The sequence below is a fragment of the Phoenix dactylifera genome, chromosome 2 (assembly GCF_051530095.1).
Source record: "Phoenix dactylifera cultivar Ajwa chromosome 2, Ajwa_hap1_PhDact_Kaust_v1.1, whole genome shotgun sequence".
NCBI lineage: Eukaryota > Viridiplantae > Streptophyta > Magnoliopsida > Arecales > Arecaceae > Phoenix > Phoenix dactylifera.
Window position 1 is genome coordinate 34,095,176 of NC_143191.1, and position 24,986 is coordinate 34,120,161.

Genomic DNA, 24,986 nt, shown 5'->3' on the forward strand with positions numbered 1-24,986 from the left:
TCGGCCTCATCACATTAAGAGCAAGCAGGATGCGAAGGACGTGAGCCCTGTGATGACATGGATCCCTTCCTCACGTCCTTTTTGTTCTGACAAACACCTCACCGAACGACGGGAAAAAAAAAAAGACAAGGAAAGAGTACTGGTCCATCCCGGAAACAGGTCATTGCCGTGCCGACAACATCATGAGACATGTGGTGGTGGTGTCCTTGGGGCCCACCTGCACCTCATTCACCTGATATGCTCTTGATGAAAGGGACCGGACTTGGATTGTTGAGGTTGACGATTTGGTGGTGGGTCTCACGGGCAATCAGAACTCATGTGGGGTCGGTGGGGATGGCGATCTGGAAGCCACCACCTCACGCTCGTCTATAAACTTTTGGATCTTTGTTTGGTGGGTGCCACCACGTTTGGATTTATTCGTGCGGTGATTGCTCCTCCGAGGATGCCGTCCATCACATGAAACTTCACTTTCAGTTGATAGTTCGTGAGAGAGCGATGCACTCCACAACGCTAAAAGTAGAACGAGCGGACATCATAATGCTCGAGACCAATTGGTTCTCGCTCCACAAATATTACATTTTAGAATCGATTATGAGTTGGAAAAAAAGTTGGAGACTTTTCCGACGTACCCTGTGCGATGAGTTAATGACAGAGTTGATGCAGAAAGTGACTCTTGCAGTTGACATGTCACGATAATGGAGAGCTAGTTTTGGAGCTAGATTTTGTCACAATAGTAAAAAAAAAGTTATGTTGACATGTTCAAAAAGGACGGGGCACAATTTGATTTTTGGTTCAGGTGGCATGGGATGAGAGGATTCGGCTGTGACGAACGCACATCTTCATTTAAACAGATAAAAAAAAAAAGGTTAGAGCGAAGGTTCATTTTTTTAATCTTATTCTATGTACCAACTATCATATAAGTTTTTTAAATTTCCAACTTATGGGATGATTGATTATATTTGCAAGTTTTGAAGATCGTCAAACAAATTGGACAGCATACCACGAAAAAGATACAGGAACGCAAAGAAATAGCAAGAAGTTTGAAAATATCTATTAAACGATGCTACAAACGATTTCATTTTCATGTTTATTCTAGCTTTATTTGAATACAATGTTGGATACAACACATTGGCCATGACATAACTTGGCACGTTAGGGTAATATTTCGCCATACAGGCCTATATCTTCACCTTTGACATCATATCTATGATTTGGCACTCAGACTCATTTTGTTTGTATTCATGGCTGAATGCGATAAACAAGATGATGCTGCTAGCATGGTTGACTTTTCCTTGGCTTCCTTGATAAAAGAATCTGAAATTTGTATGTACTTTGTTTTGCTTGAGCTGCTTTGTTAATTTCAGCTCTATTTTGGTTTCATCTTTAAGAGAGAGAGAGATAAAAATGTGCCGACTAAAAGTGGGACTGGATTTTGCTATTTATATCTAAAAGTGGAATCAAAATCTTGAATCGTATAGAACCAAGACCATTGATAAGTATCTTGATGGGATCAGTTGCATTCATCTAATACTCCACTCTCTTGGATTTATAATTCACACCCTTAAGATTATTCACCTTCATGCAGGTGCTGAATGTCAATTAGTTGTAAACACTGTTTTCTTTTCTTTTCTTTTCTTTTTCTGGACTCGTTTGGTTTGTTGAAGAAAAAAAAAGAAAAAAAAATGTGGTTAATAGAAAAACGAAGAAAGACCTCTCATTTAGTTAGAGTTTTTAAAGAGAGAGATGAAAAAATAACATTCCTATAAGAATAAGATTTCCATGTATCATAAAAAGGAAAAACACATTAGAGACATAGAAAAGCTACTTTTCCACCGGTTGGAATTAAGATCTTTTCTTTTTCCAAAACTACTCTTGAGCCATCAAAATCTATGAATAAAGTTTTTTCTTTTATTAAGGATATAATAGATATTTTACGCAACTTTTTTAAGAAAGTATATACTCAACCAGACATAAGTCACTCTGAAATGTTTCACTTTTTTATAGTTAACTAAACATGCCAAACGAGTCCTATAGTTCTCAAGAATCAGCTTTTCCAAGAAAAAATATTCCGATAAGATTTTTTTTTTTTCACGAACCAAATGAGTCCTTCGTTTTTTCTCTTGCTTTATCTCATGGCGCTTAGAGCAATCCTAATCAAATAAAGGAATAGCCCTGAAGAATTACAGTTTGCATTCAAAACCTTTTGCTTTCATGTTTAGTATTCTCATATTCTTCTAATTATGGCTAAATAGTGCAGTTGCTATAGAAATAATGCAAAGTCCACCGCTAACAATGCTACAGTTGATTGGCACCTCACCCAATAGTAGCTGGCTTTTTAGAAGGTCCAGGATTCAAATCTTGGGTCATGCTTAAAAAGAAGGGGAAAAAGTTCCATTGCGTCATGCCATTATTCCAAAACTTGTTTGCTAAAAATCCTGAGTTTAAATAAAGTCTTGGTAAATACACCCGGACAAACTGTTGTATTATCAGGCCAATCACATGATCAAAGCCTACAATGGTCGACAGGTGGTGGCTGATGAAGAGTAGGGGTGGCATTTTACTCCACCACATCATCCAGTACCCGACCTGACCCAACTCTAATGGGGCAGGTTTTACCTAACCCGTAACGGATATAGGGCAGGAATGGGTAATGGTTCAACCCGCTCTAAACCCAACTCGGATATATATATCATTTCACAAATGCTCTTTCCAAAGGGGGAACATTGATTTGTATACAAAAAAAATAATTTTTGTAGTTTTACCTGACCCAATCTATCTAACCCAACCTGTTTAAATCTACCCATCCTACCTAGAGACTACTTGCTTCGCCTTGCCCCAAGGTAAGTATGGAGCAGGTATACATAATGTCTTACCTGATCCATACCTGGCTAGTTGCCGTCCCTAGAAGAGCATAAGTAGCAAAGACTGCTCCATACAAGGACCAAACAGAAGCAAATCATAGGGGCTCATTTCATGTTACTGGTTAACACTAGTTCAAAGAAGAACCATGGATCATCAAGCGCCGTGGCTTTTGCCAACGACTGTACCATGTTAGTCTACGAATGCATGATTTGATATGGGTACCGTGAGCGAACGGTGGCATCATGCAATCCTAACTTTTATAAAATTCAAGTGGCCCAAGGCCGACATGTGCCTTGTGGGTTGGGCCTAACAAGAGGTGGGTTCATCTTTCGATCTCAATCCACAACTCAGAAGTCCGGGATCCCGTTTAGTCTATCCTACTCTCGATCCAAATGTGTCAGCCTGAGCCCAGACCATAGCCGTCACAAGCTGCGTCTGGGCTGGCCCAGTTGTTTAATCCTAAACACCAACATGTTTGGTGTCTCGAGCGACTCCTTCTGACTTCTGTACCATGGATAGCCAGAAGTGCAACTAAGATTACATTTGTCGAGGGATAATAAGAACTTGTTCATTACAAAGAGCAAATATAATTTTTGAAGTATACATGCAAATCAAGTGGCTTTTCCTTTCCTAGATTTTACATATAAGAAAACTAAGATAGATTTTGATTTTTTTTTTTGATAATTTTTTAAATATATACTCTTCTAAATATGATAAATTATATGAATACTCTCGTAAAGTTATTATTTATGTATATATCCTTATAATTTTTTTTACATGTCTACCCATAAGAGTATTTTAGTTATGTTAGTTTTTAGTCGTTAATTTTTTAACGACGTTGGATGGTATGAGTACATATGTAGAAAAAGAAAAAAAAAAGGATATATGAAAATAGTAATTTTATGAAGATATTTATGTAATTTTATATATTTAGAAGGATATACATGCAAAAAAATTCTTAAAAAAACTAAGATAGTGCCAAAGAGGACGAGGACATCCGTTTGGGTTGAGCCCAAAGAAACCCAGAATAGTCCACAATACAAGCATGGGCCCACGATGGATTCAAAGATCAAGCTGCGCTGTGGGCTTACAAACTGCTGGCCTACATGTTTCCTCAAGTAGCCTAAAGAGCAGGTTAAGTAGTGGGTCATGGCCTAGCCCAGCCCAGATCATGGCATATACTCGGTGATAATTGGAGGCAGGAACCCAGACTTGACTGGACCTAATAGATAACTCGAAACTACCCGGCTCAAACCTGCCCATTATCACCCCACACTCGTTCAACGATTTCGATTTCAATTCAAATGGGAGCGATAATAAAAGCTCGGCACAATTTTATTTGCAAAGCCTCTCGGCCATAATACTGTTTCCTCTTTAATTAATATAGTTCTCGTTTTACTGTTAATTATTAATAATTTTGATCGTTTTAACCATAAGGAGCTGTGGACCGATTTTTTAATTTCCGGTCCCTCCCCCATCCGTCACCGTACTAAGTGTGTATGCTTCTAGGGGGGCCGGAAATTAAAAAAAAAAAAATCTCGGTGGACCGGACGTTAAAAGAGTTGATAAATAGGGTTTTTTTTGTTAGAGTCCGGTCGACATAGGGGCTGGGCATCAAGTTCCACTTTATTTTTTTCACATGCCAAGCCAGTGAACAATGAATAATCCATGAGACAGATAATACGGTTAACGTGTCTCACCTTCGCTACTCTTACTTTCCAGTAGGAAGTGGGAACTTAGTCGCTCTTCTTCCAGGAAAGATACGAGTAGCTACCAGATTCGAAATCCGAAATGGGAACTCACTAATGTTTGGTAAGTGCGAATGCTTTCATGTTTCAAAACAATTCATTAATACTATCGTTTCAAAATATAGTAGTAATTCTTTTCTGGATGCATCCAGATTGTTTTCGAGTTAGGGTCAGGTCAAGTTCAAAAATGGGCAAGGTGGAATCTGAGTTGGGTACCAACCCCAACACTAAAATCCAAATGTATTATCATTAAAGATTTTCTTTTTAAACAAAAGCCATATTTCTGCCACCATTGTCCTTTCATCGTGGTGGCCGGTCTCTGACATTACCATCTACTTATCTCTAAAAAATATTTAAAATAAATCATTCAGAATTTTTTAATTAGACCAAATCCACCATTAAACTAATTAATGAATGACTTCAAATAGAAAGCATTTCTTCTTTGTTCATATTTATGTATATTGCTTTATAGTTGAATTGGTCCACCTTTCGGCTAGCGGATCCAATCCAATTAATAATTTCTTCAGCTAGTTTTTGTGGAAAAAATAATTGATGCCAAATGACAGAGAATTTTGGGATGGCAATTTGAAGCACCAATCTCTACATGAAATGTCTCAATAGACTTTTGTTTTTAGCTACGTTGGAAGTATTGGATCCATTTTTTTTTTACAAACTCGAGACTGGTTCATGAAAAGTTTAATTGTCCATAGTTTGGCGAAGGGTTATAGAAAATATTTTCTATCTTTTAAATATGATTTCTATTGTTGGAGACAGCTTGGCATCAGTGTTGAACGCGCAAAATGATGGGGCTGCTGCAGGTTCTACACGCACATGCGGACGAGCCCACATCACTGCCAAGTTACAAGCCCGTAACTTGAGTGGGTCCAATGACAGCTCGACAAAAGACATTAATGTCGCGTTAGGTTAACGCAAATGTATTGTACCAAAAAGTTCTAAAGCTGTCCGTGTCGCTTCATCGCAGGACCCGCGGACTAGTGCAGGACCAGTACGCCGGTGAGGAGGGACATGGAGAGGGCTACCATTTTTTTTCAAATAAAAAAAATTTGAATTATGATTTTTTTAAATCAGTTGTTTGAGGTTTTTCAAAGTTTTTTATGCTATATATTTGTTAAAAATATTTATTTATTATTTTTAAAAGATTAAAATATATCAAATTTAAATTAATTATAGATGTTTAGATCAGTACAATATTTTTCAGTGACTTGTAAATAATGAGTTGCTGTTAATTTTTTAGACGAGAATTTTATATAACTAACATGATTTTTTCTATAAGAGTTGATATTCATATGAAATCATGTGATATAATAATATCAATTTTTTTTATTTTTTTATTTAAAAACAACTGAATTATCTTAATTTTTATTCATAGAATATGCGTAATTACATGAATATTCATGCAAAGTTGCATTTACATGTATATCTTTATAATTTTTTTATGCAATTATCTGTAAGAATATTTCAGTTATTTTAAATTTAAATTATTTATTTTTTAACGACATTAGATGGTATATGTTTATATATATAGATATAAAGAGCAATATACATGTAAAATAAATATTTTATAAAAGTATATATGTAAATAATAATTTTATAAGAATATTTATATAATTTTATATATTTTAAAGGACAGATATGCAAAATACTTTTAAATTTTTTACCAATAGTTTTACCTGTTTTTGCTGCACCGGAGGAGAAATCTAACACCCAAGCTATTTGGATGAGAACGGTTGGGTTAGTTAGCAACCGTGATCTTCTTGTAGATTTTTGCAGCACATTGGGCGTCACGATTGTCTCCATTAGACGTTTGACTAGACATCGGCTAAATGCTTGGCATAGGACATGTCGGTAGTTTTCTGCTCGCTTGCTTGTAAATCCGAAAAGATTGCTGGAGAATTTAAATGCTACTGGTACTCGTGTCACTCACACAGCTCAGGTGGCAGCATGTAGCCTATTGGCCCTTTGGCTTTAAGTCTAGACCGTATAATCGTATAAGTTTCTTCTCAAGTGACAGCCGTAAAAAAGTTGGTCCTCCGGACTGCTCCTAGGGTGAGGAAAAGTTTAAGAACTCCTTTTGGTTCGGAAAGAGGAGTGATAAAATATTTTTAATTGAAGTTTTAGAAAAAAATAAAAAATATTTTTTTATGAAAAAATTGATGCTTGAATATATAATATATAAAAAATAAAATTTATATATTTGATTGATCATAAAAAAAAGTATATTATAGAATGAACTATATTTAGTTGAGTATCTATCTACTATTATCAGAAAGTTATGTAAAATATATGTGATAATTTTAATAAAGAGAAAGGCTTTACTTCTTTTTATTTAAATGCTTAAAGATAATTTTGAAAAAAATAATCCAATGTTTCAATTGCTGGAAATTGGACTTTTATATGCCCCACATGGTTTTTCTTCTAATTAAATATAAAATTTTATTTTTATAAAAAAGCTACTTTTTATTTTTTTAAAAAAATTTAATAAAATATGAGATATTCTTCAATTTAATGAGTTCTTCAGAAAAAAACCATATATAAAATATGAAAAAGTTTAATTTTCACAAGCTGGAACGTTAATTTTTTAAATATTCTTAATTTTTTAGATAGAATGAGATAATATTTTTTTTAATTAGCAATCTAATAGATATTTTATATATTTTTTTTAAAAAAATATAAACTCAATCAAATATAAATCATCCTAAGTATGTTATTTTTTTATGGCCAACTAAATATAAAAAAATATTTCTTTAGATATCATATATTTATATATTAATATTTTTTAAAAAATATTTTAATAGAAATAAATGTTTCTTACCAACCAGATAAATCCTGAAAGTAAGTCACTGAGAGGAGTAACTGAGTAAGAGAGCGAAAAAAAAAAATAATGTGGTATGGGCCACGAGAGCAAGACGTCAACGGTTTATTTAAAAAAACATAGAGCCCCACCACCCAACGCAGACCCTGCCCCTTTCATCCGTCTATTTTGTTTGACTCGATCACCCCTTCTCCTCTCCTTCCTCTGTTACTTTCCTTTTTCTCTCCGTTCTTTCCTTGAAAGTCTCTCTGCCCTCCCTCCAAACCCCACCTCCCATCCCCATGTCTTAGCTTCTCCCACCATCTCAAAATCCAGACCACCATAGATGGGGACTACCCACCACCATCACCAACCCACCCCTTTCCCCACCAGGAAGCTCATAATCTGGGCTCTCTATGCCCTCCTTTCCTTGGCACTCCTCCATCTCTATCTCTCCCCCATCCCCTTAAACCAATCCAAACTCATCAACGCCCCTCAATCCCAAAAGACGTCCTCCTCCTCCATCCCTTCCTCTCAAGGTAATCCAGATCCCTCCTCTGCTGCTCTCAAGCCCTTCCTTTGCGCTACCAAGAGCTAGAGCTGACCATATATATATATATATATACATATTCTTTGCAGCAGGGAAAGGAGTTGAAGAGAAGAGAAGTCTCCGGTGTGACTACGCCGATGGGCGGTGGGTGGCCGACATTCGCGGCCCTCTCTACAACGGCACGAGCTGCAGCACCATCAAAGATGGCCAGAATTGCATGGCCCACGGCCGGCCCGACGCCGGCTACCTCTACTGGCGGTGGCAGCCGAAACAGTGCCAGCTCCCCGCCTTCGACCCCGCGTCATTCCTCCAGCTGATCCAGAACAAACACCTGGCTTTCGTCGGCGACTCCATGGCTCGGAACCAACTGGAGTCCCTCCTCTGCCTTCTCTCCACGGGATCGCCGCCCGAGCTCGTCTACCGAGACGGGGAGGAAAATAAGTTCCGGCGATGGGTCTTCCATGCTTACAACGCCACCGTGTCGGTCTTTTGGTGCCCGTTCCTCGTCAAGGGGATCGAGAAGTCGGCGGCGTCCGGCCTGAATCACAACAAGCTGTATCTGGACTCGCCGGACGATCGGTGGGCGTCGGAATTGGATCGATTGGATATGGTGGTCTTCTCGGTGGGGCACTGGTTCCTCCACCCTGCTGTCTACTATGAGAATGAATCAGTCCTTGGCTGCCACCATTGCCCTGAATTCAATCACACCGAGATCGGTTTCTTCGACGTCTTCCGAAGGGCATTCAAGACCACACTCAAGGAGGTGACGAATCGATACTGGTCATCGCCGTCCTCCTCCGAGAAGTTTGTGGCGGTGACCACCTTCTCGCCGGCACACTTCGAAGGGGAGTGGGATAAGTTTGGTGCCTGTCCGAAGAAGGAGCCTTACAGAGAAGGGGAGAAGGAGATGGAATACATGGACGCTGAAATGAGGAAGATAGAGGTGGAGGAGCTGGCGGCGGCCGCGAAGGAGGCGGCGAAGACCGGAGGGAGGTTGAGGATTGAAGCGTTGGACGTGACCAAATTGGCATTGCTGAGGCCGGACGGCCACCCGGGGCCTTACATGTATCCGAATCCGTTTGCTGATGGAATAAAAGAGAAGGTCCAGAATGACTGCGTGCATTGGTGTTTGCCGGGGCCAATCGACACTTGGAATGAGATATTGTTAGAGATGATAAAGAGATGGAAAGAAGAGAACATCTGAAGAAGAACATCATGTCACCATAAGAGTTTGTTTGTTGCCAATTAATTAGAGGAAGGGAATATTAGATTGAATTCACTCTTTGTTTTTTTGGTTCGATTTCTTATTGAAGGTATGGAAGAAGAGAGTTGGGCAAGCTTTTATGAGCTACAACATTGATGTTTGATGGGGAAAGTCAATGGTTCATATGGTATTGATGAAGTTGGTGAAGAAGTTCGAGCTTTTTCTATCAAAAGCTGAATATATGTGCCTTGGGCCACAATTGTTTGGTGTGACGTGGAGCTCCAGCTGTCTCAGCAATGAATGCAAATGGAGGGATGCGGATAATGAGAAATGGCAGACATTGGATCAAGGAAAATGCTGTCTCCCCCAAAACCCCGTGGAAGCCAGCTTGTTCAACACTGATTTTTCTTGAAATTTCGGGGACAATGTTATCATTTTGATTCCTAATGAATCATCTATCTCGTTTTAGGCGCAAAAAAAAAAAAAAAAAAAAAGATTTGCACTATTTCGAAGAAAATTATTGTGCAAATGTAACAGCATCCTTGGATTAAATTGGTTGTGTAACAATTGTTGAAGAAGATCATTTGTCTGAGATGCTGTCTTAGATTTGGAAGCCTCCTTATTTGGTGGCACCTAAGATCATGTGGCACGTAGGAGCAATAGCAATAGCAAAAAGGTTTTCGTAAAGCTTTCTTGTTTCAAACCGTGGATTGATTTTCCTACGAAAGTTTTGAGTAGTTTGGATGAAAGTTGCAGCGGTTGGATCCCTCGTGTGAAGTTTGGTGTGATGGAAGTGTACATGTGAAAAGGATTATCATGGACTTAAACTTTATTTGCATATATAATTCTATTACGTTGTAATAAAAAGGTATTACTACTATTTTTCTATGTGCTTAGAATATTGGAAGCATTAGTAGAAGACAGGTTGGAATGTGATAGCCAAGATGGCTCTTGGAGGCTGATACCCTTTTTTTTTTTTTTTTTTTTTCTAATACGGGTGGATCATACCTGTCGGGTACGGATACACCCAATAAAGTCAGAAAATAGGATACCTCGGAGTGCCAAAGGCAACTCCCCATCTCCAGTCCACAATGTGTCTCCGGAGTGGCGAGCTACAAATGCAGCCACCCAATCCGCAGCCCCATTGGCTTCACGGTAGATATGCTTGGCCTGAAAGGCCCCTCCATCCCTCGCCATAGTCCATATATCACGAAGCAAAGGGTGGTCACTACCGTCACCCTTAGGACCCTCTCGGATCCAACTGATAACGGTGGCAGAATCACCCTCTAGGGTGATAGACCTAGCCTGTAACACGCACCGGGCATGTCGAAGGCCAACCCAGGCAGCGCTCAGCTCCGCGCTCGGAACCGAGGTATCAAATTAGTGACTGCCACCAGCGGCTACAACCCTAGCGAAAGGGTCCCGAATGACGAAACCCGCACCTCCCCTCGTGCCACCATCCATGACTGACCCGTCAAAGTTGACCTTGAGGAAACTCGGGGGTGGGGGCTCCCAGGTGAAAAACACCGTGTGAGATACTGCCGAAGCATGGTGGGGGCCCCAGATGTCCCGAGCTGTCAAGGTCCCTCCGGTGGTGGAGGCATGACACATCTCTGCCGCCTGACTGCGGGCACTCTCGACCACAAATCTCGGCGACATACATCGTTCACTGAATATACGAGCGTTCCTGGCCAACCAGATCTGGTAGGTAGTGCAGCTCACTCGAGTCACCTCCTGACGAAGCGCCGGGGACTCCGAGGCCTGGCGCATGGCCTGTAAGAACTGGTCCCTACAGATCCATACCGGCTGCGGGACCCCTGCCAAACGCCAAGTGTCCCTCGCCCTAGAGCACCGAAACAAGACATGGTCGACCGTCTCGGCCACTCCGCAAACCCCACACTCCAGGGGGATCCTCAAGCCTCGTCCACCAAGTACTGCTCTCGTTGGAAGACGGTCCCAGACCACCTTCCAGAGGAACAGCGCAACCCTCGGGAGGAGGCCCAATCGCCAGATCCAGGCACAATCAGGACCAGGTTCGTACTCCCGCCTAAGAATACGAGAAAGGACGCTCATCCTGGGACTGGTCGAGGAACTCCACACTCGTACATCTGGTCCACCGCTCTGTGGCAGAGGGAGGGAGCGAACCCGCTCCGCCAGATGCTCCCCGAAGAAGCGGGCTAATCGAATCTCGTCCCATCCAGCCTCCCCGGGAGTCATAAGATCACAGACCTGTAAACCCTCCCCTGCCTCAACACTAACAGTAGTCGGCCAGCGGCACAGGGGGAGGCCATCAACCCATGAGTCCCTGGTCACATCGATGCTGCGGCCATCGCCTATCAGCCATCGAGTGTGGTCCGACACCATGGGCACATATCTCGCAATCTCACGCCATAAAAAGGAACATCCCCGCCCTCCTCGAACCCCGCCCTCCTGGCCTATCCCCCCATAGCGGGCGGTCATGATCCGGCTCCAGAAACCCTGCGGCTCCAGGATGAAGCGGGAAGCATGCCGGGCGAGGAGCAGCTCTCGTCTCCCCGGAGAGACAACACCCCAAGGCCACCCTCCCTGAGAGGGAGGCAAATACTCTCCCATGCCACCAGGTGCACCCCACGGCCCCCACCAAGCGAGCCCCATAAGAAGCCCCGAATCAGTCGCTCAATCTTTAGGAGATAATCTCAAACAGGTTGCGGGGGACCGGCTAACAATAGAGCATCCCTAGGTAAAATTGTCTTTCTTATTCTGTAGTATAGTGTTTCCTTTGGAAAGAGGAAGGGTTAATAAAAAAAAAAAAACTGTAATAAAATATATTTATTTATCAATTAAAATTAATCAATGAATTTAATAGTAAGTGCCGGATTTAATTGGCCAATTAGATTTGTACATCCATCAAATGATCCTTGCTCTGGAATCAGCCCAACAGTGATGAATGGTCATGTTGTTGTGCAAAAGCTTCGCGAAAACTCTTACACATGATATTGATGATTGCTTGATAATATAGATAAATAAAAAAAATGTAGTTAAGTAAAGAACAATCAACCATAAGAAAGAGAAGTAGATTTACAGGGTTCGGCGATAGCCTACTCCACGGGCAGCGAAAATCAATCGCACTTTATTTTCTTTTTCACATACTACAAAAATAGAGATGTGGTTCCAATACGTGTAAAAACATATCCTAAAAAATAGGAACTCAAAAAACTGAAATCCCAACACAACCGGGATCGTGCAAATCCAGCCAACGACCCAACACATGTGTCTCAGGTTTTTGATGGTGCTAGCCAGTTTGTCAATAGCTTCTCTTATTAGTTGTACACCATTAGATTTGGAGCTTCAAGGTATTGGAAGAGAGCGAACCATGCTGCCGGATCAAAACTACCTACATGCCCATTTGTTGAGAGAAATTAAGCAAGCCATGTAAATGTGGTTCATGCAACCACTACATGCTAGCTTTCTTTGTGAGTAAAATCAAAGGAAATTTAAATTTTCAGAAGAAGTGGTTCAGCCAGCAGGTTGCAAAATGGAGGTAGCCCATCGTCTGCAACTAAGCAAGCACTTTGAACCGCTCCTATCTTGAGCCCAGACTGCAAATATCCGTGCCTTCACACCTCCTGAGCTCAGCTCAGATCTTGTCGACCCATGTCAAAATTTCTTGCGAGCAAAGATACAAGAGACTCGCTCTCAAATATCTTGAACCGAATCATTTCTTCTGAAATCACTTGTGATATGGTACATGTTCGTCAACTTGACCTCGGTAACTGTCTGAAGCGATGACCTCAATATCAACTGAGCGGCCAGTCTTAAGCTCTGTTTGGGATTATTATTGGCAGTAGAGCTTTCGAAAAGTAGAGTTTTTATTAAAAGTTATTTGATGTTTGGTAACTATATTTCTAAGGTATTGTAAGACTTTAATATATATTTAGTAACCAAAATGAAAAAATACTTTTGGAAAGATAAAATGACAATAAAAGATATTACAAAATCTTGCATAGTGCAGTATAATACAATATAATATTATATAATATTATATATTAAAATATTATTATTTTGTATAATATGATTATAATATAGTGTAATATAATATTGAATACTACAGCAAAATAATATAACATGATATAATATGATATGATATAGTAATATATTATTAATAGTACAATATTACTACAATATAATATAATATTAGTATAACTATAACATAATATATATAATAATATTGTAATATAATACAATAATATAATATAATATAATAGATTATAATAAAATCTAATAGTAGATTCTATTATATTCTTATTAAACATTATTATATATACTCAATAATAATATCATATTATTATAATATAATCATATAATAGAATATAATATAATCTAATATATTATCATTTATATTATTAATCATATATTATAGTATTATTATAATCATACTATCATATCATACATGTGTGTGTGTGTATGTGTACATATGTGTTTGTTATATATCCATATATGTATGTGTGTGTGTATATATATATATTCGCCCACACATACACACACACATATATATAAATATTTTTACTATTATTTGTTTTATTACTATTATTACCATTATTAGTATAATTATTATTTTTAATATTATTACTATTATTAGTTTTATTATTATTTTAATAATTATAATTTTTTGTATCATTACTAATTTTAGTAATATTACTATTTTTAGTACTATTATTATTACTAGCATGATTACTATTAGTATTGTTACTATTTTTAGTACTATTACTATAAGTAGTAGTATTATTATTTTAGTATTATTGCTATTTTTAGTATTATTGCTATTTTTGTATTATTACTATTATTTTTACTATTAGTATTATTACTATTATTAGTAGTATTACTATTTTAGTATTATTCATATTATTAGTATAATAACTATTTTTAGTATCAATACTATTTTGTACTATTACTATTATTAGTATTATTAGTACTAATACTATTTTAGTATTATTACTATTTTTAGAATTATTACTAGTATTAGTATTATTATTGTTATTAGTATATTAGTATTATTAGTATTATTAACTATTATTAGTACTATGATTATTATTGTAGAGTTACTATTATTAATATAATTATTTATAGTACAATATTACTACAATATAATATAATATAATAATATTGTAATATAATACAATAGTATAATATAATATAACATATGAGAATCTAATCTAATAATAGATTATATTATATTATTTTTAAATATATAATAGATTAGATTATAAAAGAAAAGATAATATATTAGATTATATTATTATTAAATATATGTAATAATATTTAATAATAATATATTATTATTATAATATAAATATATAGTAGAATATAATACAATGTAATGTAATCTAATATATTATCTTTTATATTATTAATCGTATATGATAATATTTTTATTACAATAATATCATATATTATCATAATATAACTATTATTATGATAATAATAATATAAAATTATGATTGTAATAATATATTATATTGTGCTAATAATAAAATATAGGAATATGTTATATTATAACATTATTATTATGTTATATTAATGTAATATAATAATATAATATAATATAACATAATATATTATTATATTGTATTATATTTATAGTATAATAATATATTATGATATGATATGTTATAAGATGTAATAATAAGATTTGTTGGTGAATATTTTGGTTATCAGAAAAATTTTATTAAAATCAAAACAGTTTTCCGATATTGGTGAGGAAAGAAGTTCCAAAATAGAGGTTTTCTCAAGTAGACTTTTTCAGCTTTCTGACAAAATCAAAATAGCTTTATAATATTTTACCAAACGCCACTATATTATCCAAAAGTACTTTTGAAGGGCCAAAAAGTAATTTCTGGCCCTTCAAAAGCTTTACCAAACGGGGCCTTAGCAATCGCTGTGCCACCTGCTATGGCCATTGCCCGAACTGTTGAGTTTAGTATGGGCCAAGATGCTGGCTTGAACCATCAAGCCAATCAGGATGGATCAACTAGCAACAATAAACTACCTATCTCCAATTCAAGTGTATTTAAAGCATTTAACGATCATTAAAGGCAAGAACACAATAAACTACCTATCAGCCGCTGCCGCATGATCAACACGGTTAAGATTCACCACATGCACAATCTGGGGATCGTGACCGAGCAGTTAAGCCCCACTTCCACCTCACTTAGTAGCAGATATCAATCTCTCTCTATAGAAGAGGCCTTTGAGAGATCTTCAGATATGCTTTCTTAAGTGCTCACACAGTCACACTCTCCCACATTTTGCAACTTTCTCAAAATTCTTTTACTAATCTAGCTGATTTAAACATCGGAAGGTCCTTCGCTGGACAAACTTCAACGAGCGGACTTCTCTCTATTTTCAGGTCGGACAGGTTAAAACAAACGAGTTTCTCCATCCAAATTCAAGCTCAATCGGCCTAACTGTTCAGCTCGGAGCACGATTGCTTTACTTTGGATCCTGTCTGGCAACCTGAATTGGCTTGGCTTTGGAACCGCCGAAGCGCCAACAGGGCTCAGAGAACTTCATCTGCTCGTCAGGAGCCTTGTGAGACCCGCCCGCAAACAATGGGCCTCTCTTTTCCGTTGGCCCTCTTAGGGAACATGGACCCGCTCCAATTGGATCGTGAAAGCTAGGAGCAAGCAATTATGTTCTCAACAACTCCCAACTGTGAACTAGTTGGGGGTGACAACGTAACAGTGACGTTCTAATTGTCATCTTTAATCCTGCTCGCTGGAGCAGACGTGACAATGGCATGAGATATCCAGTGTCCAAAGTTTAATCAAAATGACCTAAACAAGTATCAGCGAGAACAATGTTTTCCGACTCACCAATTTTCATGTCCCCAGCCACTCTAAAATGATGTCAACTTGGCATGGCAAAAGAATTGGACGGTTCTCATTTATGTCAACGTGGGCATCTTTTAACTATCTTCAACTTAGGGCCTACTACAAGAGCCTGTTTGGGCTGGACTGATTCGGCCTGCCGAATAAGTGGATTGGATAACTATCTGAGCCCCGGCCCACGTCAACTCGCTCCCTCACTCTCATCCAGCGGGAGAGAAAAAACTCCCCCTCTCTCTGCCGGATCCCATAAGATCCAGTAAGATTTCTTAAGGCCTCTTTGGATATATTTTTACACGATTGAGCTAAAAATGCTAAAAAAGTCGCAGATCCTACGGAGTATTCCTACGGGATTGGCCTTGAGGCCTGTAAGAATTTGGATCGAGATTGGTATTTTGAATAGAGGCAATTGCCAATGATAACCAACAATGGCTTTCTTGATGGTTCGATTCGGAATTTTGATATCGGTAGAGAAGTCTGGCCCATTAACATATCTAATGATGTCTTACGCTATCAAGAGAAATAGACAAGTGGCAAGTAAGTTACATAGGATCCCATGCAAACGTCGTTCTAAATATTGATGCTACCTCTGCTCCATGAACAAATCCATTCCGCAGGCCTGCTTAATACAATCAGAAACTCCACCTCTTGGTGATCCACATTTCGGTTTTTGTAGTTAGATCTAATATGAATGCAAAGGTTGAGCATTTTTGAACTCTTTGGTTGGTGTTTGGTTGAGTGTCACGCCTTCCGTTTTAGGAGTCTCTTCGTAGCATATATAAGAGCTACATGGGCCTTTGATGATCGAAAACATAATTCCACTGTCATCTTTGTCATCATAGTGAAGGACATTAACCTCTACAAGGGTATGCGCAGTGATGAATCTTAAGTTCACAGGGTGCAATTATATATCCGCATCTCTTTTCACAGTACAAGTGAAGGAGCAGTCAATATTCACTACCTGGATTGAAAATCTAGCGCGCCAGAATTGTTTGCATCTCTTGAGAGTTGAACAATGGAATAAAAATCCACACAAAGGCATTTGCACCTAGTATATACGACATTTGGTTTAAGTTTAAAGCTTGAACCTCCCCTGCAAGGTTTTTCGGGTATGAAATTCCCATGCAGATTGAATGGGTAATGACCAAAAGGACTTTCACGAGAATCTATGGCCGGACTTACATAATGGCTATTGATTCTAAGTATGGCTTGTGCATTAGGAATGGTTACTGGGCTAGAGAAGGGAAGGAGATGGGGAACTGCGAGGAAAAGGGGAGAGTGGGAGTGGGAGGAAAAGGAAGGCATATGGACTGTGGCGGAGAGGTTGAGGAGGTGCCGTGGGTGGGCAACCATGGGCGAAGGAGACGGAGAGCACATAATTAAATAATTTTATACTTTTATGCATCATATATGGGTATTTGAGAACCTTAGAATCAGTTATCATAATAAGATAGTTGGGTGATAATTATAGCTAATGGAGGACAGCTGCACGATATTACTACAATAAAATAAAGAAACCAGCAAGGCTCTCAAATTTTCGCACCGGGCATGTAGACCCTTCCAAAGAAGCCTCGATATGGCCAAGTTAATTCAAAATCCTTTCCAACCTTATCCTTCTCTGAGGGCCCAGTTCATTAATCGGCCCGTACTTGACTTAGGCTTATAGGTTGGCGCAAAGAGGCCAAGCCCATGGACACCGTGCCCTATGGCATGATGTGTCAAGAGAACTTTGTGCAGAAAGCAAGAAATTTGGGAGAATGATCTTATTCCATTGAATGAAGAACAGCTTGTAAATAGCCTTACAAAATAACTGAAAAATAAAGAAATGCAGCCCACGTTTAACAAACCTAAAGACGTGGTAAATTACTAAGGAATAGATCAAATGACAACACATCCCTTAACAATAGGAAAAGTAAAACAGAACAAATAACAATTGAACAATAAACAATACTCTAATAACTTTAACATCCTCCCTTAAACTGAATGCTTTAGCAATCAGTTTACACATGGATCTGAGCAAACACCCAATAGCTCACGTATCTTCAAGAATGCATCAAGCTTTAAAGATTTAGTCATTATATCTGCAACTTGTTCTTGAGTATGACAATGAACCATCTTCACAACTCCATCTTTTGTGAGCTCACGAAGAAAATGAAAACGAACATCAATATGTTTGCTGCGACCATGCATCACGGGATTCTTAGAAAGCTTAATTGCAGAACTGTTATCACAGAAAACTGTTATGGAATGATGTTGAGCATAGCTGAGACTTTCCAATATTCTTCTTAACCATATTGCTTGACAGGCACATGAAGTTGCAGCAATGAACTCGGCTTCAGTAGTGGACAAGGTGACTACAGGTTGCTTCTTTGAGGACCAAGACACTGCTCCTGAGCTCAACATAAATACATAACCTGAAGTATTTTTCCTATCATCCAAGTCTTCCAGCATAATCACTATCTGTGTAGGCAATCAGTTCCTCATGTCCTCCCTTCTTGTAGAACGCACCAAAATCAATGGTTCCCTTCAAATCTCTTAGTAATCTTTTTGCAACTTGCAAATGAAGTTCTGTAGGGCAGTCCATGAATCTGCTAATGAGGCTCACCACAAACATGACATCTAGTCGAGTAGCAGTCAAGTACATAAGACTTCCCACAATCTGCTTATAGAAAGTACTGTCTATCCTCACTCCACCTACATCTTTCATAAGCTTGAAACCAGGAATCGTAGGATTATAAAGTGGATTACATTTGTCCATGTTAAACCTCTCCAACACTTCCTGTGCATATTTTTTTTGACTGATAAAGATGCCATCTGCTCTTTGCATCACTTCAATACCAAGAAAATATCTCATTTTTCCTAGATCAGTCATATCAAACTCAAGCATCATGGACTTTTTAAATTCAGCAAACATAAACTCATCATTTTCAGTAAATATAAGATCATCAACATAGAGACACACAATCAAGATCTTACCTCTATTTCTAGTTTTGATGAATAAAGTATGTTCATGTTTGCATTTTTCAAAACCTTCTTTCACAAAATAGGACTCTATACGACTATACCAAGCTCGAGGGGCTTGTTTAAGTCCATATAAAGCCTTCTTCAATTTGTACACCTCTGCTCATTCCCTTTCTGTTCATAGCCAGGAGGTTGTTCTTCACTTAGTTCACCATGTAAGAAGGATGATTTTACATCTAATTGATAGATTGTCCACTCCTTTAGAGCTGCAAGAGAAATAATCAGCCTAATTGTATCCAACCGAGCTACAGGTGCAAAAACCTCAGTATAATCCACCCTATGTTCTTGAGTATATCCGTTTGCTACCAACCGGGCCTTGTGTTTATCCACCTCTCCATTCGCATTGAGCTTAGTCTTGTAAACCTATTTTACTCCAACCTTCTTTCCTTCAACAGGTAAGTCTGTCAATTTCCATGTATCATTCCTCTTTATAGCTTCTATCTCTGCATCCATTGCTTTTCTCCATTTTGCACTCTTCATAGCCTCCTTAAATGAGATTGGATCACAGCCTGCAAACATAGCTAGATATGCAGTGTCTTCTTCCTCAGAAAGACCTTCTCCACTCTCATAGTCTCTCATCCAAATGGGTGCCCTTCTGACTCTTCCTTCACTGGAACTAGGTGGATCCTCATTTGACTCATCCAAATCATCACCCTCCATATCTGCTGTTGTGTTATCACGATGATCAGCTTCGTTGTTTCCTTCGGTATGTCCTCCATTATTATCATCTGTGATTGCTTCAATGTCACTTTCTCCCCAGTCAAGATCAGCTAGAATGACTCCTTCGTGACTCTTGTCCCATTCCCAACTATTTTCTTCTTCAAATATCACATCTCTGCTTACTATTATCTTCTATGTGACTGGATCATATAATCTATATGCCTTCGATTCCTCACTAACTCCGAGTAAAATACATTTCACACTCTTATTATCAAGCTTAGTCCTCTTACTATCAGGAATATGAACATGCCCAATGCAACCAAACACCTTGAAATGATCCACTGATGGTTTAGATCCACTCCAAGCTTCTTCTGGAGTCATGTTTTTTATTAGCAAGAGTTGGACTTCTATTTAGAACATAGATAGTCCAATTGAATGCTTCAGGCCAGAAAGTTTTTGGAATCTTGTTCTCTGAAAGCATGCTTCGAACCATATTCATAATGGTTTGATTTTTCCTCTCCGCAACACCGTTCTGTTGAGGAGTATATGCAGCTGTCAATTGTCTACAAATGCCATTTTCTTTACAAAAATCTGTAAACTCATGTGATGTGAATTCTCCTCCACGATCAGTGCGAAGACATTGCAAATATGAACCAATTTCTTTCTCAACATGATTTTTATAATTCTTGAAAGTGACAAAAGCTTCCGACTTCTCTACCAGAAAATAAACCCAATTTTGTGGCTAAAATCATCAATAAAAGTAATCAGGTACCTTTTCTTGCTGTTTGAAGCGGGGTTAATTGGTCCACATATGTCAGCATGGACCAATTGTAAGATTTGAGAAGCCCTCCATGTGCTCTTCTTTGGAAAAGAATCTCTTCGTTGTTTTCCTTTTAAGCAGTCTTTACGTACCTTCAAAGGAGTTTTAAAAAGTGGCAGTTGTGGCAGTCCATTCACCATTTTTTTTGTTGGAGAATGTTCAAGCCATTGAAGCTTAAATGTCCATATCTGCAATGCCAAAGTCGAGCTTGATCTTCTGTAAGAGAATTCAAACAAATCTCTTCTTCTTTTGGTTGTATCTTAGAGAGCAAGATGAACATTCTGTTTGAGGACATTGTAATCACCATAATTAAACCTCTCTCAGGATGATAAATCTTACACTTCCCATGTTGTATGAGAATTGTAAGTCCCTTTTCTTGTAGTTGTCCAACACTAAGTAGATTATTCTTCAATCCAGGGACATAGAACACCTCAGTGATGGTCTACATAATTCCATTCACTAGCATCTGTATATTGCCTTTTTCTATCATAGCCATGCTTGAGTTATCTCCCAACTTCACAGAAGTGCTAAAACTTTCATCTAGCTTGCTGAAAAACTTCTTCTTGCCACACATATGATTGTTGCATCCCGAGTCAATAAACCATAATTCTTCTTTGCTAGCTTCCTTGACATCCTCATAGGCCATTAACAGCATCTCTTCACTGACCTCAGTATAGTATGCTTTCTCTGTCTCCTTGCTTGGACATTCATACTGAAAATGTCCAAGCTTGTGGCAGTTATAGCACTCAATGGTAGACTTATCAGAGCTTCGTCTACTCCTACCTCGTCCTCGTCCTCGTCCTGTAAATCTGCCACGACCTCGTCCTCTTGCTCCTGATTGATCTTCATAAGTAACCTTCAAAGTTTGTTCTTCCACAACATGGCTATTCATACGCTGTTCATGTACTAGAAGACTGCTCTGTAGCTCATCAATGGATAAGTTGTCTGGATCATTAGACTCCTCAATAAAGCACACAACATAGTCAAATTTTGGAGTCATAGATCTTAGAATCTTTTCAACGACCACAACATCCGTCATCTTCTCTCCATGATTCCTCATCTTGTTTGCTATAGTAAGAGTTCGAGCAAAGTATTCATTCACAAATTCTCCTACCTTCATATTGAGCACCTCAAATTCCTTTCGAAGTGCTTGTCGTTGTGCACGCTGCACTCTTGCGGTCCCCTAATACTTCTGCTTTAAGGAGTCCCAAATACTCTTCGTTGTATCCTTGTTTAAAATTGTTTCCAGAACTGATCGATCAATGGCTTGGAATAGATAATTCTTAACCTTCAAATCTTTCAGTTTGGCATCTTCAATTGCCTTCCTTTGTCCTTCAGAGAGTTCTACTTCTCCAGCTGTAGGAATCCCTTGTTCTATCAAGCTCCAATATTCCTTAGAGCGAAGAAAATTCTCCATGAGCATACACCAGTGATCATAGTGTCCATCGAGCTTTGGAATTGCTGGTTGGACAAAACTACTTTCACTTGCCATTTCCTTGCTGCTACACACTTAGAAGATTGCTGCTTCTCAGGTTTCATTCAGACCCAGTTGTTGAGCTCTGATATCAAAATGTCAAGAGAACTTTGTGCAGAAAGCAAGAAATTTGGAAGAATGATCTTATTCCATTGAATGAAGAACAGCTTGTAAATAAGCCTTACAAAATAACTGAAAAACAAAGAAATGCAGCCCATGTTTAACAAACCTAAAGACGTGGTAAATTATTAAGGAATATGTCAAATGACAACACATCCCTTAACAATAGGGAAAGTAAAACAGAACAAATAACAAACTGAACAATAAACAATACTCTAATAACTTTAACATGATGCAGGCAGAGAAGAAACTCCGATCTCCGATTCTGGTGGAAATTGTAGACTCTCCGGGCAAATCTGAGTTCATCTAGAACTCAGAGACTTTGCCTATTTAATTTTCCTCCTCCTTTGAGTTCCACCATCGGAATCGCCAAAGATTGCCGCTGATTCCAAGCCTTCTTCTCTAAGTCCCCTCCTTGATTCAATACCGAAAAGAGCCGTCGAAAAGCCTCGCTGGACTGAGGTATGAGTTCTTCATCTCCTCTTCTTTCTTCTTTGGTGTTTTGGCTTTCGTTCTCTTGGATTAGAATCGGCAAATTGCCAGAATACTTTCAAGCATAGGGGAGCCCTATTTCTGTTCCCTTCTTTTGAGTTCGCCATCGCTGGCTGCGAAGTTTGGCGAAGCTTCGCTACTATCTAGGACCCCTATGATCTTGCAGTTGTGGGTTAGAAAACAACAATGGTAAAGATTGATTAAAAAGTTGATCGTGATGATTTTTTTTTCTCCTTCTTCTCTTCTTCAGCCAACCACCGTCGCCGGTGGTGCCGCGACTGAAGAGCCGCCCGTGGCCATCGTCGCTGGGGGTTAGGCTGCCTCGGTGGCTGCCACCATCTAATCCGAGAAGAGAGGGAGAGATCAGCTCTCCCCTATTTTGGAAAAGAAGAGAGTCTCTCTTCTTTCTCTCTCCTCTCTCCTTTCTTTCTCATCTCTCTACTTTCTCTCTCTAGAAGATCTATGGATCCCAGTATAGGATCCTATTGACTCGATTTACGAACTCAAGTTGACCCCCGGAATGAGTCCCTAAACTACCTTGATGCCGGACCGTCTATTGGACCGATCATCCTGGCCCTATTAAATAGCTCTGGAATCCACTGATGATGAACCAAATTTTCGCACATGGCATTTAAACCCTTCCATAGTTAAGAAGCCTCAATATGGCCAAGTTGCTATGGACTTAGATCTACCAAATGATAAGAATGCCTCTGAGATTCAATCATAAACCACTTTGCCCCGGTTGTATGTAAACCCCCTTCACCCCCCCTAAAGTGGTAAAGATGGGGGCTTTTTCTGGTCTCATTTCTTTTTATCTGACAGGACTGTGCTCGCTCCCTTCACCGACCCACCTCCCTTTATTCTCCTTCCTAGCTTCTATTACCATTTTTTCTCTCTCTTCCCTTCTTCTTTTGCCTAGACCGACTGCCAATGCTCACACCTCAGAACTCAGAAAAATTGATGTATCTTTTCAACCTGATCCATCCGTTTGTCTCCCCTCTCATGATGTTGTTAATCATCGTTGCAATAGAACAACATGATCCTCTGCAATGCTGCATAGTGTTATACATCTTTGGATAGCTACCATCAGAAGATGGAAAACCATCAAGCAACACGAACCGTGTATGACCTGATACATGTTTGCGGTCTGCTTTGTTTGATAGCTGTCCATCTTCTGATGGCGCTTATCTACGGTTATGCAACACTCTGCGGTGCTGCTCATGCATGCAGAGAATTCATGCTCTGTCATTCATGCAATAAACTGTGTTCTCCTTCCAATATCACACGCGAAAAGAATTTGTGCCTTCATCTATTTTGGAACCCTCGAGCACCAATTTCCATGGTTCGATGCTTACATAATTGGCCTTTGTTTGTAGGAAAATATCATTTTTAATTAAAAGACAAGGACGATTTCTATGGCACGTATTGTAATGTGTACTCAAATCACGCTAAGATCCAATTGCGGATCCTTCCATGCATGATCGGCCTGGTTAGCATATACTTGATTATATTTATTGAACGTATCACATACATCAGAATAGGCAACATGTAATATCTTAATTGAGTAAAAATATAACACAAAGCTAGGCATAATTTTCAAGCGTGCAATGCCAATCGGCATCTATTAGAGCATGGATTAAATAATACACTGCATATTCGCATCCTCTTACATTGTCTTGCGCTAAGAGGCTGACGATGGAGTCTTCTGCGGCGAATAAGTACAATTTTAGTGGCTCACCAAGTTTTAGAGGCACAAACGCATGAGGTTTATTTTTTTAAATATTTTTTTAAAGGTTTAGCTAAAATGAATTTGTCTTGTGCCTTAAGCTTCAATAGTGGGGGAAAAGACCGAACCTTTCTTGTGCAGTTCGATATAAACCGCCTAAGAAAATTTGCATGATTTAAAATGAGCAACTTTTCTGCACAGTTAGATAGAATCCTCCCAATGAAGTAGCAGGGGGTACCAAGGAAGCTGGACATATTCGGTTTGTTGCATGATTTAAAAAGAATGACATTATAACATGGATATTTTCTTACTACAACAAAAATAAATAAGGATTACAATAAGTTATATTATTGTAGTTGGAGGAAAGGGCCGTTCATCATGATATATTATTGTAAAGATCCGTGCGGCATGTGTTTAGTTTCATATCAATTATTCGCTGGGTAGATCTTGGATACTTATACATGATCAAATAACTCTAATAATACCTTTCGGCTAGCCATTTTGGATGAGCTCTTGGATTGTTACAAATGGTATCAGAACGGACCCGGCTCATAACCTATGTGAACTAGGGGACACTGCAGCACGGATTCATTGGGGCTGACCATGAGCCGATCGTGGCGTTTGTGATTAGATT

At 38.7% G+C, this 24,986-nt stretch overlaps 2 protein-coding genes across 3 annotated transcripts; one reads left to right on the forward strand and one right to left on the reverse strand.

Annotated features, from left to right (window-relative positions):
* Window positions 1–7,587: 7,587 nt before the first annotated feature.
* Window positions 7,588–9,863, forward strand: LOC103719164 (xyloglucan O-acetyltransferase 2-like). Of its 2 annotated transcripts, none has more exons than XM_008808273.4 (2): window positions 7,588–7,961; window positions 8,062–9,863. In XM_008808273.4, the coding sequence occupies exons 1-2, from the start codon at window positions 7,769–7,771 to the stop codon at window positions 9,174–9,176; spliced, it is 1,308 nt and encodes a 435-aa protein (XP_008806495.3). In that variant the 5' UTR covers window positions 7,588–7,768; the 3' UTR covers window positions 9,177–9,863. The 2 variants fall into 2 exon arrangements, with proteins under 2 accessions (XP_008806495.3, XP_008806496.3); XM_008808274.6 differs by having other exon boundaries at window positions 7,647–7,961; window positions 8,065–9,768.
* Window positions 9,796–11,768, reverse strand: LOC148714755 (uncharacterized). The gene is made up of 2 exons (XM_088714663.1): window positions 10,838–11,768; window positions 9,796–9,809 (listed from the first exon to the last, which is right to left on the reverse strand). Exons 1-2 carry the CDS (start codon window positions 11,766–11,768, stop codon window positions 9,796–9,798), a joined length of 945 nt encoding a protein of 314 aa, XP_088570789.1.
* Window positions 11,769–24,986: the final 13,218 nt, after the last annotated feature.